General features: G+C 51.9%; 1 protein-coding gene across 3 annotated transcripts in view; it reads right to left on the reverse strand.

Annotated features, from left to right (window-relative positions):
- Positions 1-22,993, reverse strand: part of SLIT3 (slit guidance ligand 3) — a 616,611-nt gene that overhangs the window by 20,264 nt on the left and 573,354 nt on the right. For all 3 annotated transcript variants that reach the window (XR_010746197.1, XM_066342686.1, XM_066342687.1), the window contains exons 28-32: positions 13,887-14,026; positions 11,391-11,484; positions 8,113-8,250; positions 5,651-5,891; positions 5,098-5,228 (exon numbers count right to left, since the gene is read on the reverse strand). Coding sequence is in view for 2 of the 3 variants with exons in the window: in XM_066342686.1 (XP_066198783.1) it covers positions 5,098-5,228; positions 5,651-5,891; positions 8,113-8,250; positions 11,391-11,484; positions 13,887-14,026 (744 nt within the window). In the remaining variant the exon portion in view is untranslated. The remainder of the gene's footprint in view (positions 1-5,097; positions 5,229-5,650; positions 5,892-8,112; positions 8,251-11,390; positions 11,485-13,886; positions 14,027-22,993) is intronic.

Below are 22,993 nucleotides of genomic sequence, written 5' to 3' on the forward strand. Positions count from 1 at the left end.
CATTCATCCATCCATCCGTCCGTCCATCCACCAATCCGTCCATCCATCGCATCCATCCATCCATCCATCCATCCATCTGTTCACCAATCCATCCATCCATCCATCTCTCCACTCATCCATCCATCTACCCACCACTGTATCCATCAATCCATTCGTCCAGCAATGCATCCATCCATCCATCCATCCATCCATCCGCCCACCAATCCATCCACCCATTCATCCATCCATCCATCCATCCATCCATCTGCCCACCCATCCATCAATCTGCCCACCACTCCATCCATCCATCTGCCCACTACTCCATGCATCAATCCATCTGTCCCCCAATCCATCCATCTATCCATCCACCCACCCACCTATCCATCCATCTGCCCACCACTCTATCCATCACCCACCAATCCATCCATCCATCCATCCACCCATCCATCCATCCATCTACCCATGCATCCACCCATCCACCCATCCATTCATCTGCCCACCACTCCATCCGTCTATACATCCAACCACCACTCATCCATCCATCCATCCGTCCACCAATCCATCCATCCATCCATCCATCCATCCGCCCACCACTCCATCTGCCCATCAATCCATCCATCCATCCATCCATCCATCCATCCATCCATCCATCTCCCCACCACTCCATCCATCCATCCGCCCACCAGTCCAGCCATCCATCTGCCCACCCATCCATTCATCTGCCCACCACTCCATCCATCAATCCATTTGCCCACCAATCTATCAATCCATCTGCCCACCAATCCATCCATCCACCCACCCACCCATCCATCCATCTGCCCACCACTCCATCCATCCATCTGCCCACCACTCCATCCATCCATCCATCCATCCATCCATCCATCCATCCATCCATCCATCCATCTGCCCACCAGTCCAGTCATCCATCTGCCCACCCATCCATTCATCTGCCCACCACTCCATCCATCAATCCATCTGCCCACCAATCCATCCATCAATCCACCTGCCCACCAATCCATCCATCCACCCACCCACCCATCAATCCATCTGCCCACCAATCCATCCATCAATCCATCTGCCCACCAATCCATCCATCCACCCACCCACCCATCCATCCATCTGCCCACCACTCCATCCATCCACCCATCCATCCGCCCACCACTTCATCCATCCACCCACCAATCTATCCATCCATCCATGCATCCATCCATCTGTCCACCACTCCATCAATCTGCCCACCCATCCATCCATCCATCCATCCAGCTGCCCACCAATCCATCCATCCACCCACCCACCCATCCATCCACCCACCCACCCATCCATCCATCTGCCCACCACTCCATCCATCTGCCCACCAATCCATCCATCCATCCGCCCACCAATCCATTCATCCACCCATCCATCCGCCCACCACTTCATCCATCCGCCCACCAATCTATCCATCCATCCATGCATCCATCCATCTGTCCACCACTCCATCAATCTGCCCACCCATCCATCCATCCATCATCCATCCATCCATCCATCCATCCATCCATCCATCCATCCATCCATCCATCCGCTCACCCAGCCATCCTTCTACCCACTCACACACGTAGTGTCTGCTATGAACCGCATTTTCCCAGATGTTAAGAAACAGTGGCAAACAGGACATAGAGGGCACCATCAGTTACAAGGTTCGGCTCACATTTTCTTAGATTTTCCTCTAAATGGAAGAAGCACCTTGCCACTGTCAGGTGTGGTCAGGAAAGAGGGAAGTGGGGGTGTGGAGAGGTGGCCCCCTGGGGGATGTAGGAGACCACATGGATGGGACCCAGGAAACCACAGGGACGTGGAGCTGCCCTATTTCAGCAGCTTCCAGTGACTCCACGCACTGAGTCGAGGACAAGGCAGAGGCCTGTGGTCCCACAGACCAGCTGGTGACGGTGGGCAGGGGACTAAGAGCGGTATGCAGAGACCAGAGGCTCCTGACCTTGAGCCCTTCCCGCGCTCTTTAAACACACATGCAAAAATACACAGTGATAGCCCGAACCACCTTGTAAACTGATCTTGTCCTGAATGCAGATGAGCTCCCCATTCCCAGAGATGTGTAACTAGATGCTGGGCAGCCACCTGTCAGAGAGGAAGCTGTAGAGAGGCCGCAGCTCTGGGCACACATTCTTGGCATTCCCTGCCAACATCAACACTCAGGGTGTCTGGGCAGCTGCTTCCCCATTATAGATACAGACACAGCGAGCACGCACCACTAACCCTCCCCAGCCACTGGCTGGCTGCAAGCCCGCTCCCTTCTTCCCACTGCCCCAGGATGGCCCTGGCCCTGGTGGGTCACTTGGAGGGCACCTTGCCTGGAGACGGGGGTGGGGGGCTTAGCAGGAGCTCTGGGAGCTGGAAGGTCCGAGCGGCCACTGGCTCCATGGACGGAGGGCCGCAGGCAGGCCCCCTCCTCCAGGGGAGCCCTTCTGCCAGCCCGTGCTCGGGGTGGGGAGGCCGATCACACTGCGTGCTCCAGCTGAGGGACTCCGGACAAGTCACACCACTTGTGTGAACCCCAGTTGGTCCTCTGTACAATGGGGGTGCTGATGGTGGTGACCTTGCTGGGGTTTGATGGGCAACACAGGGCCCCTGATACCTAGTAAGTGCTCAGTGAAAGGTGGAAATGGTGTCTCTATGACCCTGAGCCTGAGCCTGAGCCTGAGCCTGGTGGAGCTGGCGTGGCAGGAGGTTAGGGGACCCCAGAGAAGCCCCCTGCTGATTCCCCACCGTACTGCCCAGGCCTTGGGGTTTCCATCTGCCTCCACTAGCTCATAACCATCTTTGCGGAGGGCACTCCTGTGAGCTCATTTTAAAGGGGAGGAGCCTGTCACCTGACCAAGGTCACCTGCTAGGAATGGTGGAACTGAGGCTCCAAGTCAGGAACACCAGTTGTGACTCCACAACCAGATCCCAGCCTCCCAGCGCCGTGTCTGTGCCAGGAAGCGGGCTGACAGGTTGCCACCTTCCTGGCATATCTTAACCAGGGTCTCCTAGAAGTCACGCCTACAGCCAGGGGTCTTCAAACGGTGGGTCCCAGGAGGTGGGGGAGGCGGCCCTGAAGGCCCTCACTTCTCACCCCCATCTTCCCAATCAGGACGGCTCCATCTGTACTTTCTTTTTCCTTTGAAAAAAGCCTTGGCCTTTGAAGTGAGATATCAATGGGGAACATGGCTCCACTGTTACAAAGGCAGAGAAAACACTGGGGAAATAATCCCAATGGAATCAACCTGCCGTTGGCCCTGAAATAAACGATGCTGCTGTGTGTGGTTCAGAGCCCCCAGCCGGTCTCCTGGAGTTTGAGGAGAAGGAGGGGTTTGGGGAGTCTTCCTCCTTACCCACTGGGCCAGACGAACCAGCAGGACCCGGGAGGCGGAGACCATGGGAGGTGCCAGAGTTTGGCTGCGTGGCTTGTCTGGGACCCGAGTGAGGACAGGCCGGAGTGACCAGTCCAGTCCTCTGCTTTCACTAGCCATGCTGGGCATGTGTTGAGCCCTTACCAGGGGCCACACATGTCACTCTATGCTAAGCCCTTGATCGACTTCCTCTCGCTGAACCCTAACAATCCCCAGGTAGGAGGTACGATGTGTTCTCCAATTTAGAAGAGACTTAGGTGACCAGCCCAGAGTCTTAAAGTGGAAGTGGTAGAGGCCAGATTCAAATCCAAGCTCCCAAGCTGCAGGACCTCACAGCACTGCGGGTTTAGGTGCCGGGCTTGCTCAGCTGGGTGCTGATCTCTGACCACGAGGTGGCGACAGCGTCACAGGAACAGAGTTCCCGAGACTTGAGTCAGCAGCCTGAGACCACAGCCTGCCCTGTGGCACCCCCTCTCCCGGACCAGGGTGCCATGGTCTCTGTCTGTCTCTGTCTGTCTGTCTCTCTCTCACCAGGTGCTGGTGAGAGCCTGACGTGGGTCTGAATCCCAGCTCTGCCCACTTCCTGGCTTGCGATGCCTTAGGGCCAAGGACTTCACCTGAGCGTCCAGCTAGCTTCTCATCCCCTTAGGACGGATGGAGCTTGCCTGGGCTCGCGGGGAGGGCCCGAGGAGACAAAGGCGGCCTGGGCGAAGGGCGGGACTGTGGTGACGAAGACGGGGAGCACAGCCAGCATTTACACACTGAGGCACTTCCCGGGGAAACCCTGAATTTCCAGCTTCTCGTGAGAATCTGCGTTCCCGCACGGCAGCGTCTGCCGGGGCTGCGGGCAGCTGTCCCCGAGGACCAGGCCTGTCCCTTCCAGACCGGCACAGTCCCCACCACGCCCTGTTGGAGTCCAGGCCAAGTCGGTCACCTTATTCAGCCCGTTGGCCTTACAGGTAGGAAATAATGCCTCAAGCGCCCCCCTGACAAGTCTGGGGACTGAGGATTAGTGCCGTGGGTCCCCATCCTGGGGCAGGGAGGGGCTCGGGTGGGCTTCTCTGTGTGTTTGCCCTGGGGCCGGGCATAGGACCCCGAGGTACCCTGTGACTACAGCCGGTCAGAAGACACGGTCAGGCGCCGCACAGAGGAGGCCCTGGAGTCTGACAATGACCCAGCACGCCTGTGAGTTCACAGATATTCCTCGAGACGGCGCTACGTTTAAGAAGCGAGCAGAGTTACAGCCGTTGTAGAGGAGTGGGTTCAGCACCAGCTGGTGTTCCCGTCTGGAAGAAGCAGGGGGACTGTCGGAAGGACTGAAGTTTAGGAACACGTGTCCTTCGGAACAGTTTGAAAGTCGCTTCAGGAGTCCCTCAGAGCTCTGGAATGTCTTCCCCCTGAGCTGCATGCTAATTTCCTCCTGTTTTCTTTCTTAAACTAATAAAAGATTAGGATGACATTTTGCAAAGGGCATCTCATTAAGCAGCCTTGTCCCCATTGGAGCACAGGACTCCTGCAGTAGCCAGCTGGCCATTTATCTTATGGTAATGAGGTGTCATCTCCCTGTGGGGTCTGTGGGGTCCGCCTTCCTCTCCTGCTGCTTCCTCCAGCACCCCCCCCCCCACAGACCCTGGGGAGGAAGAGTGTGGGCGGGGCAGGGAGAGGAGGCATCAGAGCCACTCTGCACGGTCTCACGGGGCTCCTGCGGCGGCGGAGGCGCCGTGGTCCTTACCTGTACACCGTGGTTGGCGGGGAGCTCAGGCTGTCGTAGACGAGGCGCACGTGGCCCTGGTACAGCTCCAGGGCCAGCGGGTCGTTGTCTCCCTTGTAGAGAAGGATGCCGTTGTCCTTGTCGGTGGCCACCTGGGGAGAGGGGTGTAGGTCAGGGCTCCCCTAAGGCTTGTGCCTGGACCCCAGCAAGTGCTGATTGAGCCATTCGGTTCCATGAACATGTACTGAGCACCCACCATGTTAGGCTCATTCATAGCTACCTGCTTGCCCACCCGCCCGCCTGCCCATCAGGAGCCCTGGGCTCTGATCTGGCTCTCCCCCTGAGACACAGCATGACCGCCCCCAAGTCCCGTCCTTCTCAAGCCTCAGTCTCTCTGGATACAGCTGTGTAGAAAGAGCTGGCCCACGTCCCCCCAATGCAGAGTGTCCTTGCTGATCCTGCAGGGCGGGGGGTACGACTGCGGTGACCTGGGGGGGCCCCAGCTGTCCTCAGAGCAGTGGGAGCTGGGGGCGGGCGTGCAGGGACCCTGCCAGGGCTGGGGGGCGGGGCGCACCTGCAGGGAGATGTTGGCCTGGGGCCGGACCTTGGCGGAGGCCAGTTCCACGTAGGAGTCCTTGCCCACGAAGTTGACGGTGATGAGCTTCTCGCAGCGCGGGCCGGCGAAACCCGGGGGGCAGCGGCAAGTGGGCTCCTGCTGCACCACGATGCACTGCGCCCCGTTCTGGCACTCGTGCTGGTCACAGGGGCTGGTCTGCAGCAGGACCATGGGCGGGGGGTGCTCGCAGAAGAGCCCGCTGGGCGGGGGAGAGAAGACCGTTATTTGGCTCAAGAGCCACCAGAAGAGGGAGGGACGAGATGGGAACAGGGGCAGGTCTTCTTCCTTCTCTGAGTCCCAGTCCCCTCGCTTTAAAAATAATGGGGTTGGGCCCTGGGCCGGTTGGCTCAGTGGTAGAGCGTCGGCTTGGCGTGCGGGGGACCCGGGTTCGATTCCTGGACAGGGCACATAGGAGAAGCGCCCATTTGCTTCTCCATCCCCCTTCCCTCCTTCCTCTCTGTCTCTCTCTTCCCCTCCCGCAGCCAAGGCTCCATTGGAGCAAAGATGGCCCGGGCGCTGGGGATGGCTCCTTGGCCTCTGCCCCAGGCGCTAGAGTGGCTCTGGTTGCGGCAGAGTGACGCCCCAGAGGGGCAGAGCATCGCCCCCTGGTGGGCAGAGCGTCACCCCTGGTGGGCGTGGTGGGTGAATCCTGGTCGGGCGCATGCGGGAGTCTGTCTGACTGTCTCTCCCCGTTTCCAGCTTCAGAAAAATACAAAAAAAGCCCCCAAAAAACAACAACAATGGGGTTGGACTAGAGGACAGGCCCCCCAATTTCAGTGTCATCAGAATCCCCGAGGATGAAGTCGTTCAAAGTGGCCATCTGCATCCACCCACACGTGAAGGGGTGAAGAGAGCATGGTGTGTCCACACCACGTGTTGAAAAGGAGGAAGACCCTGGCACACGCTACAACACGGGTGTACGTTGAGGACATCATAAGACATGACAGAAGCCAGTCACAAGAGACACATAGGACCCGTTTCACTTCTATGACATCCCTGGAGCGGCCAAGTTTGCAGAGACAGAAAGTTGAATGTTGGTTGCCAGGGGCGGGCCGTAGGCGAGGAGGAGGAGCCAGTATTCACTGGGGCCAGAGTTTCAGTCTGCAGATGGCAGTGGTGGCCACACAACAGTGTGAACGTACTCCATGCCACTGAACCATGCACTTAGAATGGTTAAGACCAGGGGTCCCCAAACTACGGCCCGTGGGCCACATGTGGCCCCCCGAGGCCATTTATCCAGCCCCCACCGCACTTCCGGAAGGGGCACCTCTTTCATTGGTGGTCAGTGAGAGAGCACAGGATGCATCCTGTGTGCTGTATGTGGTGGCGCCACAAAGCGCAGCGATGCAGGATGCACGCGTCAGGGCTCCGGAAGCGCGTCATATCACTTGTTACGGCTAGCATTGACAAATATGGAACCAGACACTGACCATCTCATTAGCCAAAAGCAGGCCCATAGTTCCCATTGAAATACTGGTCAGTTTGTTGATTTAAATTTACCTGTTCTTTATTTTAAATATTGTATTTGTTCCTGTTTTGTTTTTTTACTTTAAAATAAGATATGTGCAGTGTGCTTAGGGATTTGTTCATAGTTTTTTTATAGTCCGGCCCTCCAACGGTCTGAGGACAGTGAACTGGCCCCCTGTGTAAAAAGTTTGGGGACCCCTGGTTAAGACGGTAAATGTTATGTTCTGTGTATTTCACCACCATTTAAAGGTGTTACAAAAAGTGCGCTTCCCTGCCCCTCCGCCCCACCTCCTGGTTCTAATGTACAGCCAGCCTCTGGTGCCGATGGGCTCAGCTGGGCTTCGGAACCGCCGGCCCTGAGAACGCCGGGTGCCCCTAGGCTCACATTCTCAGGGTCCGTGAGCAAGGCTCATGGGCATAGCTGGATTCATGCCGGCCAATGAGCACTGGAGTGAATGGATCTGTCTGGCCCCAGCCCCTCCAGTCACCCCATAAACATCTGACACCTGGCCAGTGCCTCCCATCTCCCCAGTTTTCTGGGCTCACTGACTCCAATGACGGACCCCTAAACCATCCCATTCACCTCCATTTTTTCTGCCACTGGGCACCACACTGTTTCTAGAAGGAAGCTTCCTGCTAGCGTGGCCATGTGGCCGCCCCGACCCTGCCAGCTGGGCTCAGAGATGCTGACATCTGCCATTAGATGGAACTGTGCCCATGCTTGGCATGAGCTGGCCCTCAGGTTGCACTTCCATGCGGAGCTGGCCTGGGTAGCTTTTCTCCCCAGCTGCAACAGGGGGTGCTCTGGGACCCGGAAGGAGGTCCCAAGAGACATGTGGGGAATAAAGGGGCCACAGAGACCCAGGGCTGGGGCTGCCCAGCGTGGTGCGGTCTCCCCCAGTGCCCCTGACATCGGGCCTGGCTGGCTGCTTCCCAAGGGTCCCCCACCGTACCTGAAGCCCTGGGGGCAGAGGCACGTGTAGCCGTTGACCGCGTCCACGCACTGGGCCCCGTGGCGGCACCTGTGGGCCACACAGTCGTCGTTGTCCACCTCGCAGAGCTTCCCGCTGTAGCCGGGGAGACACTCGCACCTGGAACACAGACGAGCGGGCTGACCCAGTGCCTGGCAGCTTCAGCGGCCCCTGCGGCCCCTCCCCTCCCGGGCTCCATTAAGCCGGGCCCACGGACACTGTCACTGGCCGTGCACAGCCTCTGGCCCCTGCGAGCCCCCCCACATCTTGTTTTCAGGGGCCCGGTTGGGGAACACAGGCTGGGCTCACAGCGCTGGGCTCTGCCCCTTCCTACAGGGAGCTGACATCGTGCAGTCCTCGCGTGGGGCCGAGGCCACCTACTGTGATCACAGGTCACAGAGCGCCCCTTGCAAGGCTCCCGCACCTGGGCGGGAGGGTTCCTCCGTGAGCGGGGCGGGGCAGGACCCCGGCACCTGTGGGGGGGGTTTCCTCCGTTACGGGGCGGGGCTCCGACAGTGACAGCGACAGCGCCCGCCCACCCGGCAGCACAGCGCATTCACGCTTTCCGCCAGACCCCGCCCTCCTCGGCTCTGCTGCCCTTTCCTCCTCTTCACAGGTGATGGACGGCAAACGACTTTACCCCTTAAAGTTGTTTAGAAAATTAAGTAACATGCTCTGTGCAGTGCACTCGATAGACACCAGGAGGTGATGCGACCAGGAAGGGGGCGGGGACGTGCGGCTTGCACGGCTCTTATCTTCCTGTTTGTCCGCTTTCCCCAGGGATTCGGCTGGGATGAGGAGGGCAGGTCACCTGGGTGAGAGGATGGGCACTACGGCCCCAGCCCAGGCCCCGCCCACTGACCCCTCCCTCCCGGAGGGGCGACACCACGGCCCCCAGCCCTGCTGGCCCCGGTCAACAACGTGAGCTGCTAGAGTGTGGGCCCTGGTCGTGCACCTCTGGGCTCCTCATCTGGGCGGACACTGCTGCCTTCCCCGTGAGAACAGGCCGGGGGCACACTCCTCCTGGGGGCACACTCCTCCCGGGGGCTCTGGCACACCCGCAGGGCCCGGAGCCTGCCCACCTCTGGGCTCCTCATCTGGGCGGACACTGCTGCCTTCCCCGTGAGAACAGGCCGGGGGCACACTCCTCCTGGGGGCACATTCCCCCCGGGGGCTCTGGCACACCCGCAGGGCCCGGAGCCTGCCCACCTCTGGGCACACCAGCTGGATTGTCTTGGGCACAGTAAGAATCCCAACCACAGCCCACCCAGGTGAGAGCAGGAAGGTGGCCCCGGAGGCCATGGGGAGTGGAGAGCAAGACCTTTAAGACTACGTAGGGACAAAGGGGCCTCACTGGGCAAGCGCCAGGGCTGAGGGGTGGTCCTCCCTCCCCTCCCTGCTCCTCCCTCCCCTCCCTGCTCCTCCCCTTCCGGAGTGGACCGCTGTGGCCGAGTCACAGGTGGTGTGGGCTGTGGGTTCATGGCTAGGTAAGGCAGCAGGGGATGGGGTGTCCAGGAAGGGGACAAGTTTGAGAGTCAGAGGATTTACTGGCCTACATCCCAAATCTGTGCAAACTGCTGAGATCTGACCTGTTCACCTTTCCTCATGTGACTTGAGGAGCTGAAATATGGGACCCACTGCTGCACCAGGAGGTGCAGACGTTCACACCATGCCTCACCACCCCCCCGGCCCCTGTCTTTTAAAGAAGCAGACCAGGAGAGCCTTTGTGAGGCACGTGCTCAGTGCCCCGCGGCCCAGACTGCTGCTGGCACTCAGCGTAGCCCCGCCAGGCCTCTGTGCCTGGGCCTCCTGAGTTCTAACCCGGGGCTGCAGAGCAGCTCAAGCTGCAGGGCCTTCTCCAGGGCAACGACAGCTGCGCCAGGCTCACAGGGTGACACCCAGTCCTTTAAGTGTGGAGTTCAAGGCTACTGATGAGGTCTTCACGAGGAAGCGGGGAAGCTACGCTCACTCCAGTCCAGGCAGGGAGGGCCTGCAGGCAAGCGTGTTTACACCCTTCTCTCCAACGCTGCCGCCCCCGGCACCCCCGAGCTTCGGATGAACACACGGAACACCAGGTTTCTCGTTCAAGTGCCCCTTCTGATTCACGGGGGCCTGGGAACCGGCATTCCAAACAAGCTCCCGTGGGATGCTCGTGCTGCTAGTTCACGGGCATCACTTCCAAAAGCAAGAGTCTACACCGCATTTTTCTGTCCAGTATTCTATAACCTGCATCCTTCATCATTCTCAAATGCCGTTATCTTCCTTCTGAAGTTCGGCTTATGCAATCCTGAGATGTATTTGACCTCCTGATTCTGGACAAGGGGGAGTGACCAGGTGACGGCCTCAGGCCCGAGAGCTGGGCAGACTCTGAGCCCCCCAGACAGGAGCTCTGTCCTCAGAGGCTGGGAGCCCACCGCCTGAAAGGCAGGCCAGGGCTCCCTTACGGACGTGGACGCGTCAGCACTGGCCCGGGGCTGCAGATGCACACCCTCATCTCTGGGGGGCTCTGCAGGGTCCCGTCAGGGGTCTGCCGGGGCTCATCTGGGATCCCCTGCTGCTCCCCGAACCCCGGCTGTTGGTACTAGAGGTCCCCCACCCCCAGTGTTAGACAGAACCTTCTGGGGCCTGGGGGGAGGCAGCTGGCTGGCCTCAGGGTTCTGGGATGGATGTCCCTACCCATGTCACAAAATCCCAGGATGTCCTCTAGAGAAAAAGGCAGGTACTTCTATGAAGGAGGGTGGAGGGAGGGGGTGGGGATAGAGCCCAGGGTGCTCTCCCGGGGGTACCCTTTGAGTCCCAGCTCCAGAAAGGGTGCCTTACCCCAGTCGGCCTCTCCGCCACCCTGAGACTTGCTCACTGTGTCCCCAGCTCCCGCGGGCCCTCTGCTGGCAGCAGAGACAGCTCTCCCAGTGGCCTGGCCACCCGGCTGAGTCTGAGCACACTCCCCTCTCCCCGACCCCCAGCACACACAGGTGCACGAGCTGGCAGACCACCTGCAGCCCCAGAGGGCAGAGCGCTGTGACGCTGCATGCAGGAAAGGGGACCCGGGCCCCTGTGAACGTTGCTTCCTCAGTGGGATCGCTCTACTACGCTCGCTCCAGAAGGGAAGGTATGGTGAGGGAGAGGGAGAGGGAGAGGGAGACAGAGGGCGGGGGTGGGGGGTGGGGGGGAGAGGAGGAGAGCGCCCCAGAGCCTGCTTCAAACCCACACCCCTGGCAGTCTCCAGGACCCTGTGCTGGGGGCACAGAGTCAAGCCTTACCTGAACCCTTTGTCCACAGAGATGCACTTGGCCTCGTGCTGACAGAGGTTCAGCCCTGGCACGCAGTGGTTAATCACTTCGTCACACAGCTCACCTGCGGAGGGGCGGGCGGAGAACTCAGGCATCAGGAGGCCATGCCCAGCCGGAGCCCTGCATTTGCTCTCTGGGAGTGTCCTTTCTCTTGTGGCCCTGGCTTGGTGTCCCTATCAGTGATCCTGGGACGGTCCCAGGGTCTCCTGTGGGCACAGTCCCGGCACCGGCGTTGGCTGGACCACCTGAGAGTGTGTTTTGGGAGTGTGTGCGTGGCCCAGGGCGGCAGGGGTGAGGTCAGGCGCACCTCTGAGCTTTGGGTTTCTTCAGATCGCAGTGGTCAAGCTGGGTGGGGGCGGAGGGACCTCAGGGAGGAAAAGCAGCCGTGGGCGGTCTCTCAGAGGTGGGGGTGGGGTGGGGAGGCTGCCTGGACCGCGGCCCCCGGGGGACAGGGCAGAGGCGGTCCTGGGGGGGCTGGGGCGTGAATGAGGGACTGACACAGCCCTGGAGTCTGTTTTCCCATGTGTGGGGGGGCCGTGCATGCTGGCCCCTGTCCTGTCCCCACTCCGACAGCCTTCAAGGCCACAAATGGCACTGTGCTCTCGCCGCCTGCTCGTCCTCCTCTCCTGGGGAGCCCCAGGGAAGTGGGCACGAGTCTGTGAGACCTGGCTCGTGTTCTAGGACAGACCAAACCACGACATCCCGTTCTCAGAAACGGAGCGCAGTGAGTCAGACGTGCCCGTGGCAGATGCAGGCAGCACTCCGTGGGGGCAGGAAACCACCTCCAAGCGTCAGATCAGCCCCCTGCCGCTGCCCGTGTGCCCACCAGCAGTTCAGCTGAAAGCCCCCTCTTAGCTGCTGGGCTGCCTATTAGCTCTCCCAGCACTGAGCAGGTTCTTCTGAGCCAGGGATTCCACTCTGCAATGGTCCCGCTCATCGGGAGCAGAGGGGGCCCCAGCAGCCCCCTGTGGGCGCACGGCACCCCTCAGACGTCTTTGGGTCCCTAGCAGCTACTCAGTGCTCTGCCCACAGTAGGTGCATTAAGTGTTGTCTGTTGCTAATCTACTTGGCTACAGTTGCTCTCTCGGAAGATGGAAGATGTCGTGATGGAGGTGGACAGACCCTTGCTGGACTTCCCTGCACTTTCTCCCGGCGCAGAGCCTTCTCTGGGACCCCGGGGAGCCTAGGACTAGCTAGATAGAGTAGGCGATTTGCTCAATCGGCCTGGGCACTTCTACAGCCCAGAGAGCACGCTTGCGGGGGGTAGGGGGGGGCGGTATCTGGGTATGGGGCCGGAGGTCTGCACAAAGGCAGGGGGTCGTGAGGGGCAGTGGGCTTCCTTCCCTGCGGGCCTGGGGACTGCTTCTCCTCCCGTCCACACCTCCCCACGTCCTTCCACAGCCAGGCCGGGTTCCAGCAGGCTGGCCCGTGCACAGGGCCCAGGGGGCTACGATGCCCTAAGTTCAGATTTGCCTTAGGCTAGTATTCTCTAATGTCTGCTTGGTGATGGGGTTTTGGGATAGGGAAGCAGGGAAGCATGGAGAACAACTTTGGGAAACACAAAATGGCTTTCTTCCAAGCAGGACTCCTCGGAACCTCTAACCGGCTAATCCGCACGAGCTCCCAGAGGAGCGCTGTTATTAACGCAGCGAGTCCCAAACGGTTCTTTTGTTGTTGTTGTTGTTTTTGCTCACAGAGGCTTTTTTTGGGGGGGGGTAGAATTCGTGGAATTTATCAACCCCCCTCCCCCCAGTTTGCGATGGGCCACTTTAAGCTAACCCTATAACTAAGTAGGCTGCGTTTTGTTTCACAAGTAATGGTACCTTTACCTGTCCTCGCGAGGGGCGGTTAATATAGGAAATAAAGGTGGGGAGGCGGGGGTGGGGGAGGGACTGCCCTGAGGAGTGACCTCCTGAGGGAGCCTTGCTTATTCCCCACTGGGGTAGCTTCCTTCTCTGTGACCCTGTGACCCCCACCCCCGGCTTACAGGTGTCACGGTCTCATTCCACCATCCACGTCTCTGTCTCTCTACTTGATGGTAGAAGGAACTCTGTCTTGCTCATTTTTCCATCCCCAGTCCCCAGCTGAGTGTCTGGAAAATGCAGATTCCCAGAGGAGGCTGACTAGAGCCGAACAAAGCACAAACACGACGCGGGGGCCTCTCTGCCGGCCTCACACGCCACTGGGTCTCCCGGCTGGCAGAGGAGGGACGGCCACCATCTCGGTGAACAGCAGCCTGTTCCACAGTAGGGAGGAGCCAGTGGTCTGAGGGGTTGGAGGGGGCAGGGTGGGCGAAGAGGGCCTTCGGGAAGCCCCTCACTGGGTTGTAGGGATTCAAGCCTCTGCCTATGGGGTGCAGGGAGTGGGCGGGTCTCTGGAAAAGAGCTGAGAAAATGGCGTTCTTCAGTGCCTTACACCCCCACCTTGCCGCCCGCACTCCACCCCACTCGGGCGTCAGGTCCCCACCTGTGTAGTTCGGCGGGCAGACACACGCGTAGTTGTTGATCCCGTCCACACAGGTGGCGTTGTTCTCGCAGTCGTTGTCCTCACAGTCATCTGGGTTGATCTCACAGCGCTGCCCCTCAAAGCCCAGTGGGCAGGAGCAGCTTTGGGGGGGATGGGGGAGGGAGGAGGAGAGCCAGGGGTCAGGGAGGGGGGCGGGCAGAGGAGAGGATTGGGGGGGCATAATTAGTCAGGTTTCTCTCTGCATAGATGCCCGAGGCAGCACTTTGGACGCATGAGGTCCTGGGGTCCTAAGCAGGAAGACCCCCAGGAGTTTAAGAGGTCATTTCATCTGGCCCCCTGTCTCTGGGCCATGTTTGATCTCCCCCCTGGCCCCAGACGGCTACCTCGTCCTAGGGGACAATTCCCACCAGCAATGCCTGCTTCACCCCTCCTCCAGCTGGGAGTGGCCTCCTGATACAGCTTAAGTTCTCCAGCTGTCTTCTAGAACTCTCTTCCTTGGGCTCATCTGTGGACAGTCTCTTTTGCAGAGAAAGAAACAATACAACAAACACCCCCCCCCCCTTTGCGTGACTTTCTCCTGGAGAGGAGACTTTCTGTCTTTAGCAGGAGCAGGGTGTGGTGGCCAACATCCATCCGTTCACCAGGGACTGAATTCCATGTCTGCCACTTCCCAGCTATTTGACCTTGGGAAAATTACTTAAATTCTGTGTTTCAGTTTCCTCATCTGTTGACTGGGCTAATATTATTTACCCTCAGGGTAGTTGTGGTGATAAAATGAGATTATAGAAGTGAAATGATTAGAAGGATACATAGCACACAAAAAGTGCTCAGAACATCTTAGTTAGCTTTAGTTCTAGAAAAGAACCCAAATAAATAAAATTAGAAATGAAGAGAAATACTGTATGTCCTAGTGTATAAGATGCTCCCATGTATAAGATGCAGTTTAATTTTGGGGCCCGAAATTAGAAAAAATATGTATTACATAAAGTTATTGAACTAAAGTTTTATTCATCATAAAATTCATACAACTCCTCATCACTGTCAAACCTCCCATCCATTAGCTTGTCCTCCTCTGTATCTGATGACAAATCACTGTCTTCAACAATGAGCACAAAAACAAACGCAAAAAAGCAGGAAATGCAAGTAAAAAAAACTACAATCACTGTATAAGACGCACCCAGTTTTTAGACCTTAAATTTTTCAGAAAAAAAGCGCATCTTATACATGGGGAAATACGGTAACATCTGATATCACAGAAATACAGATAAAAGAAACTAATACAAACAATATGCCAACAAATTGGACAATCTGAAAGAAATGGATAAATTCCTAGAAGCACACAATCTTCCAAAACTGAATCAAGAAGAAACTGAAAATTTGAACAGACTGATTACAATTAATGAAATAGAAGCAGTAACCAAAAAACTCCCAACAAATGAAAGTCCTGGACTGGATGGCGACACAGGTGAATTTTTGCCAAACATTTAATGAAAAACTAACACTTATCCTTCTCAAAATATTCCAAAAAAATTCAAGAGGAGGGAAGACTTCCAGGCTCATAGTACAAGGCCAGCATTATCCTAATTCCACAACCAAATAAAGACACTACAAAGAAAGAAAATTATAGGTCAATATCCCAGATGAACGTAGATACAAAAAAAAAAAAAAATCCTCAACAGAATATAAACAAATCAAATTCAGCAATATATTAAGAAGATCATACCCAATTATCAAGTGGGATTTATTCTGAGGATGCAAGATTGGTACAGTATCTGCAAATCAATTAATGAGATACACCACATAAACAAAATGAAGTATAAAAATCATATGATCATATCAACAGATCCAGAAAATCATTTGATAAAATCCAGCATCCATTTCTGATAAAAATTCTCAGCAAAGCAGGAATACAGGGAAACATACCTCAATACAATAAAGGCCACTCATACACAACAAACCCACAGCCAACATCATATGCAATGGGAAAAAGTTAAGTGTTTCCCTAAAGATCAGGAACAAGACACGGGTGTCCACTTTCACCACTCTTACTTCACATAGTACTGGAAGTCCTGGCCACAGCAACCAGACAAGAAGAGGAAATAAAAGACATCCAAACTGGATAGAAAGAAGTAAAATGGTCATTATTTGCAGATGACACTATTCTGTATATAAAGAATCCTAAAGATTCCACCAAAAACCTGCTAGAACTTATAAATAAATTCAGTAAAGTAACAGGATACTACTAAAATAAATATCCAGAAATTGGTTGCATTTTTATACACCAATAATGAACTATCAGAAAGGGAAATTAAAAAAATAATCTGCCCTGGCTGGTTAGCGCAGTGGTAGACCATTGGCCTGGTGTGTAGATGTCCCGGGTTCGATTCCTGACCAGGGCACACAGAAGAAGTGCCCATCGGCTTCTCCTTCCTCCCCCCTCTCCCTTCTCTCTGTCTCTCTCTTTCCCTCCCACAGCCAAGGCTCCATTGGAGCAAAGTTGGCCCGGGCACTGAGGATGGCTCCGTGGCCTCCATGCCAGGTGCTAGAATGGCTCTGGTTGCAATGGAGCAATGCCCCAGATGGGCAGAGAAACACTCCCTGGTGGGCATGCCAGGTGGATCCCAGTCAAGCACATGAGGGAGTTGGTCTTTGTCTCCCCACTTCTTACTTCAGAAAAAATACAAAAAAAAAAAAAAAATCCCATTTATAATTGCATCAAGGGTGACCTTAGAGCAATGGCAGAGTGGCCTCAATACAATAAAGGCCACTCATACACAACAAACCCACAGCCAACATCATACGCAATGGGAAAAAGTTAAGTTACCCTTGATCTGTCCCTTTGAAATGTCAACAATTTGAACAGCAATAACTCAGTGAAGGAGCCCTATCTGGTTCTGCAAACTTGCCAGAAAGATCTGGGCATTGAAACAGCTAAAAGTCAGCAGGGAGTGATGGGGGAGGGGCAAAAAAGATAAGAACACAGCCCCGCCACCCAACACTTGGGCAGAGCTCCAGAGAAGGGAGAAACCCAGTGTTTGTGGGTTTTCTTCTGCCCGGAGGGGAGAGATGGAAGGGGTGACACTTCGAGAAGTGCTAAACCACAGCAGCAACTGAGTGTGGGGACAGGGCAGAAGATGAAACTCTAAGACACTGCTGCTGTTCCCAAAGTCTGCCCACAGCCCACACTTGGGACAGAGAAAGAAAAATACAAAGTGCTATGGGCCCCCCAACTTCCCAGCTCCCAGCTCCCTCCCTGTGCAGGGTAGTATAATGTAGAACTAACTCTGCAAAACCCCTGTTTCCCCTGAAGAATAGGGGTACTCTCTGTCTGGTCCCTGGCCTGTCAGGATACAGGGAAAAACACACAGAGGCCAGAGATTGCCACTGTTTTGAGGAAGAACAAGAAGATGATGAAGTCCTCACAGCCCATTCCACCCCCCATCATCCAGGCTGCAGCATCACAACAGGGGTCAACCAGGGAATTTCAGAGTTAAAACCTGTAATCCAGCACCACCTATTGGAAAATAATAGAGAAATCTCTTGGAACTAATTACTAAGAAAGTGCCACTCACAAATGCCTACTAGACAAAGGAGTCCACTGAATACCATGACCAACCAAGAAAGAGACACAGTTCAGAAAGAAAATGGAAAATCTCCAGAAAGCAATCTCAATCACATGGAAACTTAGGAGTTAAATGACAGAGAATTCAAAATTGAAGTTCTGAAAATACTCAATGAGATGAGAGAAAACACAGATAGGCAATTTGATGCATTCAGAAAACAAATTAATGAACAAAACAAATACTTCATCAAGGAGATTAAAATTTTAAAAAAGAAACAAACAAATTCTGGAGATGAAGAACTCAATATGTAATTTGAAAAATGAACCAACAAGGTTAGCAAATAGAACTGGCCAGATAGAGGACAGCATCAGCGACCTCGAAAGACAGGCATCTAGAAATGATGAAGAGGAAAGAGAGAGAGAGAGACTTAAGAAGTAAAAAAATGATGGTGCTCTATAAGAACTGTCTGACCTTATCAGAAAGAGCAATGTAAGAATAATGAGTATACCAGGAGAAGAAGAGAGGGCGGAGGGAAAGGAGACCCTATTCAAACAAATAATTGATGAGAACTTCCCAAGCAAATGGAAAGAATTAGATTCTTGAACCCAAGAAGCAAACAGAACACCTGGTTACCTCAACCCAAAGAGGCCTTCTCCATGGCACATTGTATTAAAACTGACAAAAATCAATGACAAAGAAAGAATTCTTAAGGCAGCTAGGGAAAAGAAGAAAATAACATACAAAAGAGAGCCCATTAGGTTATCATCAAACTTCTCAGTAGAAACTCTACAAGCCAGAAGAGAGAGGACCCAAACATTCAACGTACTGAAAAAGAGGAAATACCAACCCAGAATAGTAGATATATCCATCAAAGTTATCATTTAAAATATGAAGGAGAAATAAAAAAAAACCTTTCCAGAGAGACAAAAGCCGAGGAAATTTATCACCAGAAATCTTCCACTTCGGGAAATACTCAAGGAAGTTATTCTACCGGATACAAAGAACAAAACCACAAGTAAAAGCTCCAACCAGCTTACAATATAAAAAAGAATAACCCCTGGCAACAAAGACCAAAGGGGGAGGGGATAAAAGTCTGAATTAGCAAAAGAAGTTGGAGGGCAGGAGCATTCGTAAAATAAAAGACTATTGTATATATAAAACCTTTTTCTTAATAATCTAATGGTCAACACCCATGACAAAATCAAAACTGAAATACATAGCTTAAAAAAAAGAAGAGAAAACAGAGTAAAGAAGTACGGAATACCACCAAACAAAAACAACGGACAGAAACACAATGGAAAAGAACCAAAGGAGACACAGAGCTGCCAGAAAACAAAAGATGAAATGGCTACAGGAAATCCTCACGCATTGATATAAACCCTAAATGAAAATGGACTTAACTCATCAGTAAAGAGTCACAGAGTAGTATATTGGATCAAAAAACAAAACCCAGAACTCTGTGCTACCCCCAGGAGACACATCTAAGTTGCAAGGACAGAAGTAGACTCAAAGTGAAAGGTTGGAAAATGAGTCTTCAAGTGAATAATATCCAAAGGAAGGCAGGTGTGGTCATACTCATATCTGACAATACCATTTCAAGATAAGAAAGGTAACAAGAGACAGAGATGGACATTTCATAGTGATAAGAGGGACACTACACCAAGAAGACATAACATTTCTTTTTTTTTTTTTAATATTTTATTTATTGATTTTTAGAGAGAGGGGAGAGAGGGGGGGGGAGGAGCAGGAAGCATCAACTCCCATATGTGCCTTGACTAGGCAAGCCCAAGGTTTTGAACCGGCAACCTCAGTGCTCCAGGTTGACGCTTTATCCCACTGCGCCACCACAGGTCAGGCATAACATTTCTTATTTTAGTTTTTTTTTTTTTTTTTTTCATTTTTCTGAAGCTGGAAACAGGGAGAGACAGTCAGACAGACTCCCGCATGCGCCCGACTGGGATTCACCCGGCAGGCCCACCAGGGGCTACGCTCTGCCCACCAGGGGGCGATGCTCTGCCCATCCTGGGCGTCGCCATGTTGCGACCAGAGCCACTCTAGCGCCTGGGGCAGAGGCCACAGAGCCATCCCCAGCGCCTGGGCCATCTTTGCTCCAATGGAGCCTTGGCTGCGGGAGGGGAAGAGAGAGAGAGGGAAAGCACGGCGGAGGGGTGGAGAAGCAAATGGGCGCTTCTCCTGTGTGCCCTGGCCAGGAATCGAACCCGAGTCCTCCGCACGCTAGGCCGACGCTCTACCGCTGAGCCAACCGGCCAGGGCCAGGCATAACATTTCTTAATATATATGCACTGAGTCAGGGAACACCAAAATATATAAAATAACCACTAATAGACTAAAAGGAGAAGCAGACAAAAATATTATCATCGTTGGGGGCTCAAGACTCTATTGACAGCTCTAGCTAGATCATCCAAACAGAGAATCAATAAACATTGGCCTTAAACGACACACTAAATGGACATGATTGACAGTTACAGCACTCTTTATCCCAGGACATCAGATTATACATTCTTCTCTAGTTCACATGGAACATTCTCAAGGACAGATCATTTGTTGGGTCACAGAACTAGCCTCAGCAAATTCAAGAAGATTTAAATTATACCCAGTATATTCTCTGACCACAATGCTCTGAGATTAGAATTCAACTGCAAAAAGTAAAGAAACCCACAAAAATGTGGAAATTAAACAACATACATATAAAAAGTGACTGGGTCAAAAAATAAATAAAAGCAGAGATCAAAAGATATATAAGGACAAACAAGAATGACAACACAGCCTGATCAGGTGGTGGTGCAGTGGATAGAGCGTTGGACTGGGATGCGGAGGACCTAGGTTCAAGACCTCGAGGTCACCAGCTTGAGCACGGGCTCATTTGGTTTGAGCAAAGCTCATTAGTTTGGACCCAAGGTCGCTGGCTTGATCAAGGGGTTACTCAGTTTGCTGAAGGTCCACGGTCAAGGCACATATGAGAAAACAATCAATGAACAACTAAGGTGTCGCAACGAAAAACTAATGATTGATGCTTCTCATCTCTCTCCGTTCTTGTCTGTCTGTCTGTCTGTCTGTCCCTATCTATCCCTCTCTCGGACTCTCTCTCTGTCCCTGTAAAAAAAAAAAAAAAAAAGAAACAAGAGAGATTCCAAGTAGACAACCTAACATCTTAAAGAATTAGAAAATGAAGAACAAAGGCAACCCAAAGTCAACAGAAGAAAGGAAATAATAAAAATTAGAGCAGAAGTAAATGAAATAGAAAACAACAATGACAACAAAAACTATACAAAAATTAATACAATAAAGAGCTGGTTCTTTGAAAAGATCAATAAAATTACCAACCCCCTGGCTAGGCTTACTAATGAAAAAAGAGGAAGGACTCATATAAACAAAATCCGAAATGAAAGAGGAAAACTTACCACAGACAACATTATAGATATACAAAGGATTCTATTAGAATAGTATGAAAGACTATAAGCCACCAAATTCAACAATTTAGAAGAAGTAAGTTCCTAGAACTACACAATCTTCCTAGACTGAGTCATGAGGAAGGGAAAACCTAAATAGACTGATAAGTAGTGAGGAAATAGAAACAACTAGCAAAAACCTTTCAAAAAATAATAGTCCAGGATCAGGTGGCTATACTAGTGAATTCTACCAAACATTTAAAGATTTGGTACCTATGCTTCTCAAAGTCTTCCAAAAAAATCAAAGAAGAGGCAATACTTCCTAACACATTTTATGAGGTCAACATAACCTTGATACTAAAACCTGGGAAGGACAACACAAAAAAAGAAAACTACAGACCAATATCTTTAATGAATAAAGAGGTAAAAATCCTAAACAAAATCCTAGCAAATTGAATATAACAATGCATTAAAAAAATTACACATCATGATCAACTGGGATTTATTCCAGGAGCACAAGGATGGTTCAACATATGCAAATTGATCAATGTAATACACTATATTAACAAAACAAAGAAGAAAAATCATATGATCCTATTAATAGATGCAGAAAAGGCATTTGATAAGATACACCATCCATTTACGTTTAAAACACTCAATAAAATAGGTATAGAAGGAAAGTACCTTAACAGAATAAAGGCCATATATGACCAATCCCCAGCCAATATCATAGTCAGTGGAGAAAAACTGAAAGCTTTTCCTCTAAATCAGGAACAAGACAGGAAGCTCACTCTTTCCACTCTTATTCAACATAGTTCTGGAAGTCTTAGCCAGAGCAATCAGGCAAGAAAAAGAAATAAAAAGGCATCCATATTGGGAAAGAAGAAGTAAAGGTATCACTTTTTGCAGATGTCATGATTCTGTATATAGAAAACCCCAAATAATCCACTAAAAAAACTAATAGAAACAATAAAGTTGCAGGATACAAAATCAATATACAAATGTCTATTGCTTTCTTATACGCCAACAATGAAACCTCAGAAAATGTATTGGAATAAAAAAAGACAAATCCTTTTACAATTGCAACAGAATAAATGAAAATACTTAGGAATAAACTTAACAAGGGATGTGAAAAACATATACTGAAAGCTATAAAACATTATTAAAAAAAATAGAAAAAGACAATGAAATGTAAAGATATTCATGTTGGAGAGTCAGGACAATCAACATAGTTAAAATGGCCATATTACCCAAAGCAATATACAGATTTAACACAATCCCCATTAAGACCCCAATGTCATTTTTTAAAGAAATAGAACAAAAATTCATCAGATTTGTATGGAAACACAGAAGACCCCAAATAGCCAAAGTAATACTGCAAAAAAATAACGAAGCTGGAGGTATCACACTACCAGACTTGAAATTATACTACAGCACCACAATAATCAAAACAGCATGGCGTTGGCAGAAAAACAGACACGCAGACCAATGGAACAGGACTGAGAGCCCAGAAATAAAACCACGTATACATGGTCAAACAATCTTTGACTAAAGAGCCAGAAACACACAATGGAGGAAAGAAATCCTCTTCAATAAATGGTACTGGGAAAATTGGAAAGCCGCATGTGAAAGAATAAAACTTGACTACAGTTTGTCCCCCTGCACAAAATTTAATTCAAAAGGGAGCAAAGATCTAACTATAAGATCTGAAACAATAAATTTCACAGAAGAAAACATAGGTACTAAACTCATGGACGTTGGCCATAGAGAACATTTTATAAATTTGACCCCAAAGGCAAGGGAAGTAAAGGCAAAAATAAGTGAATGGGACTATATTAAACTAAAAAGCTTCTGCACAGCAAAAGAAACCAACAACAAATCAAAAAGAAAGCCAAACAGATGGGGGTTGATATTCACAAAGAGCAGCTCCAACAAGAGGTTAAAACCCAAAATGTATAAAGAACTCACAAAACTCAACAACAAACAAGCAAACAATCCAATTAAAAACAAGGAGAGGACCTCAACAGACACTTCTCTCACGAAGACATACAAACAGCAAATAGATACATGCAAAGATGCTCATCTTCGCTAGCTATTTGAGAAATGCAAATCAACTACAATAAGACACCACCTC

The sequence above is a fragment of the Saccopteryx leptura genome, chromosome 6, assembly GCF_036850995.1.
Source record: "Saccopteryx leptura isolate mSacLep1 chromosome 6, mSacLep1_pri_phased_curated, whole genome shotgun sequence".
Classification (NCBI taxonomy): domain Eukaryota; kingdom Metazoa; phylum Chordata; class Mammalia; order Chiroptera; family Emballonuridae; genus Saccopteryx; species Saccopteryx leptura.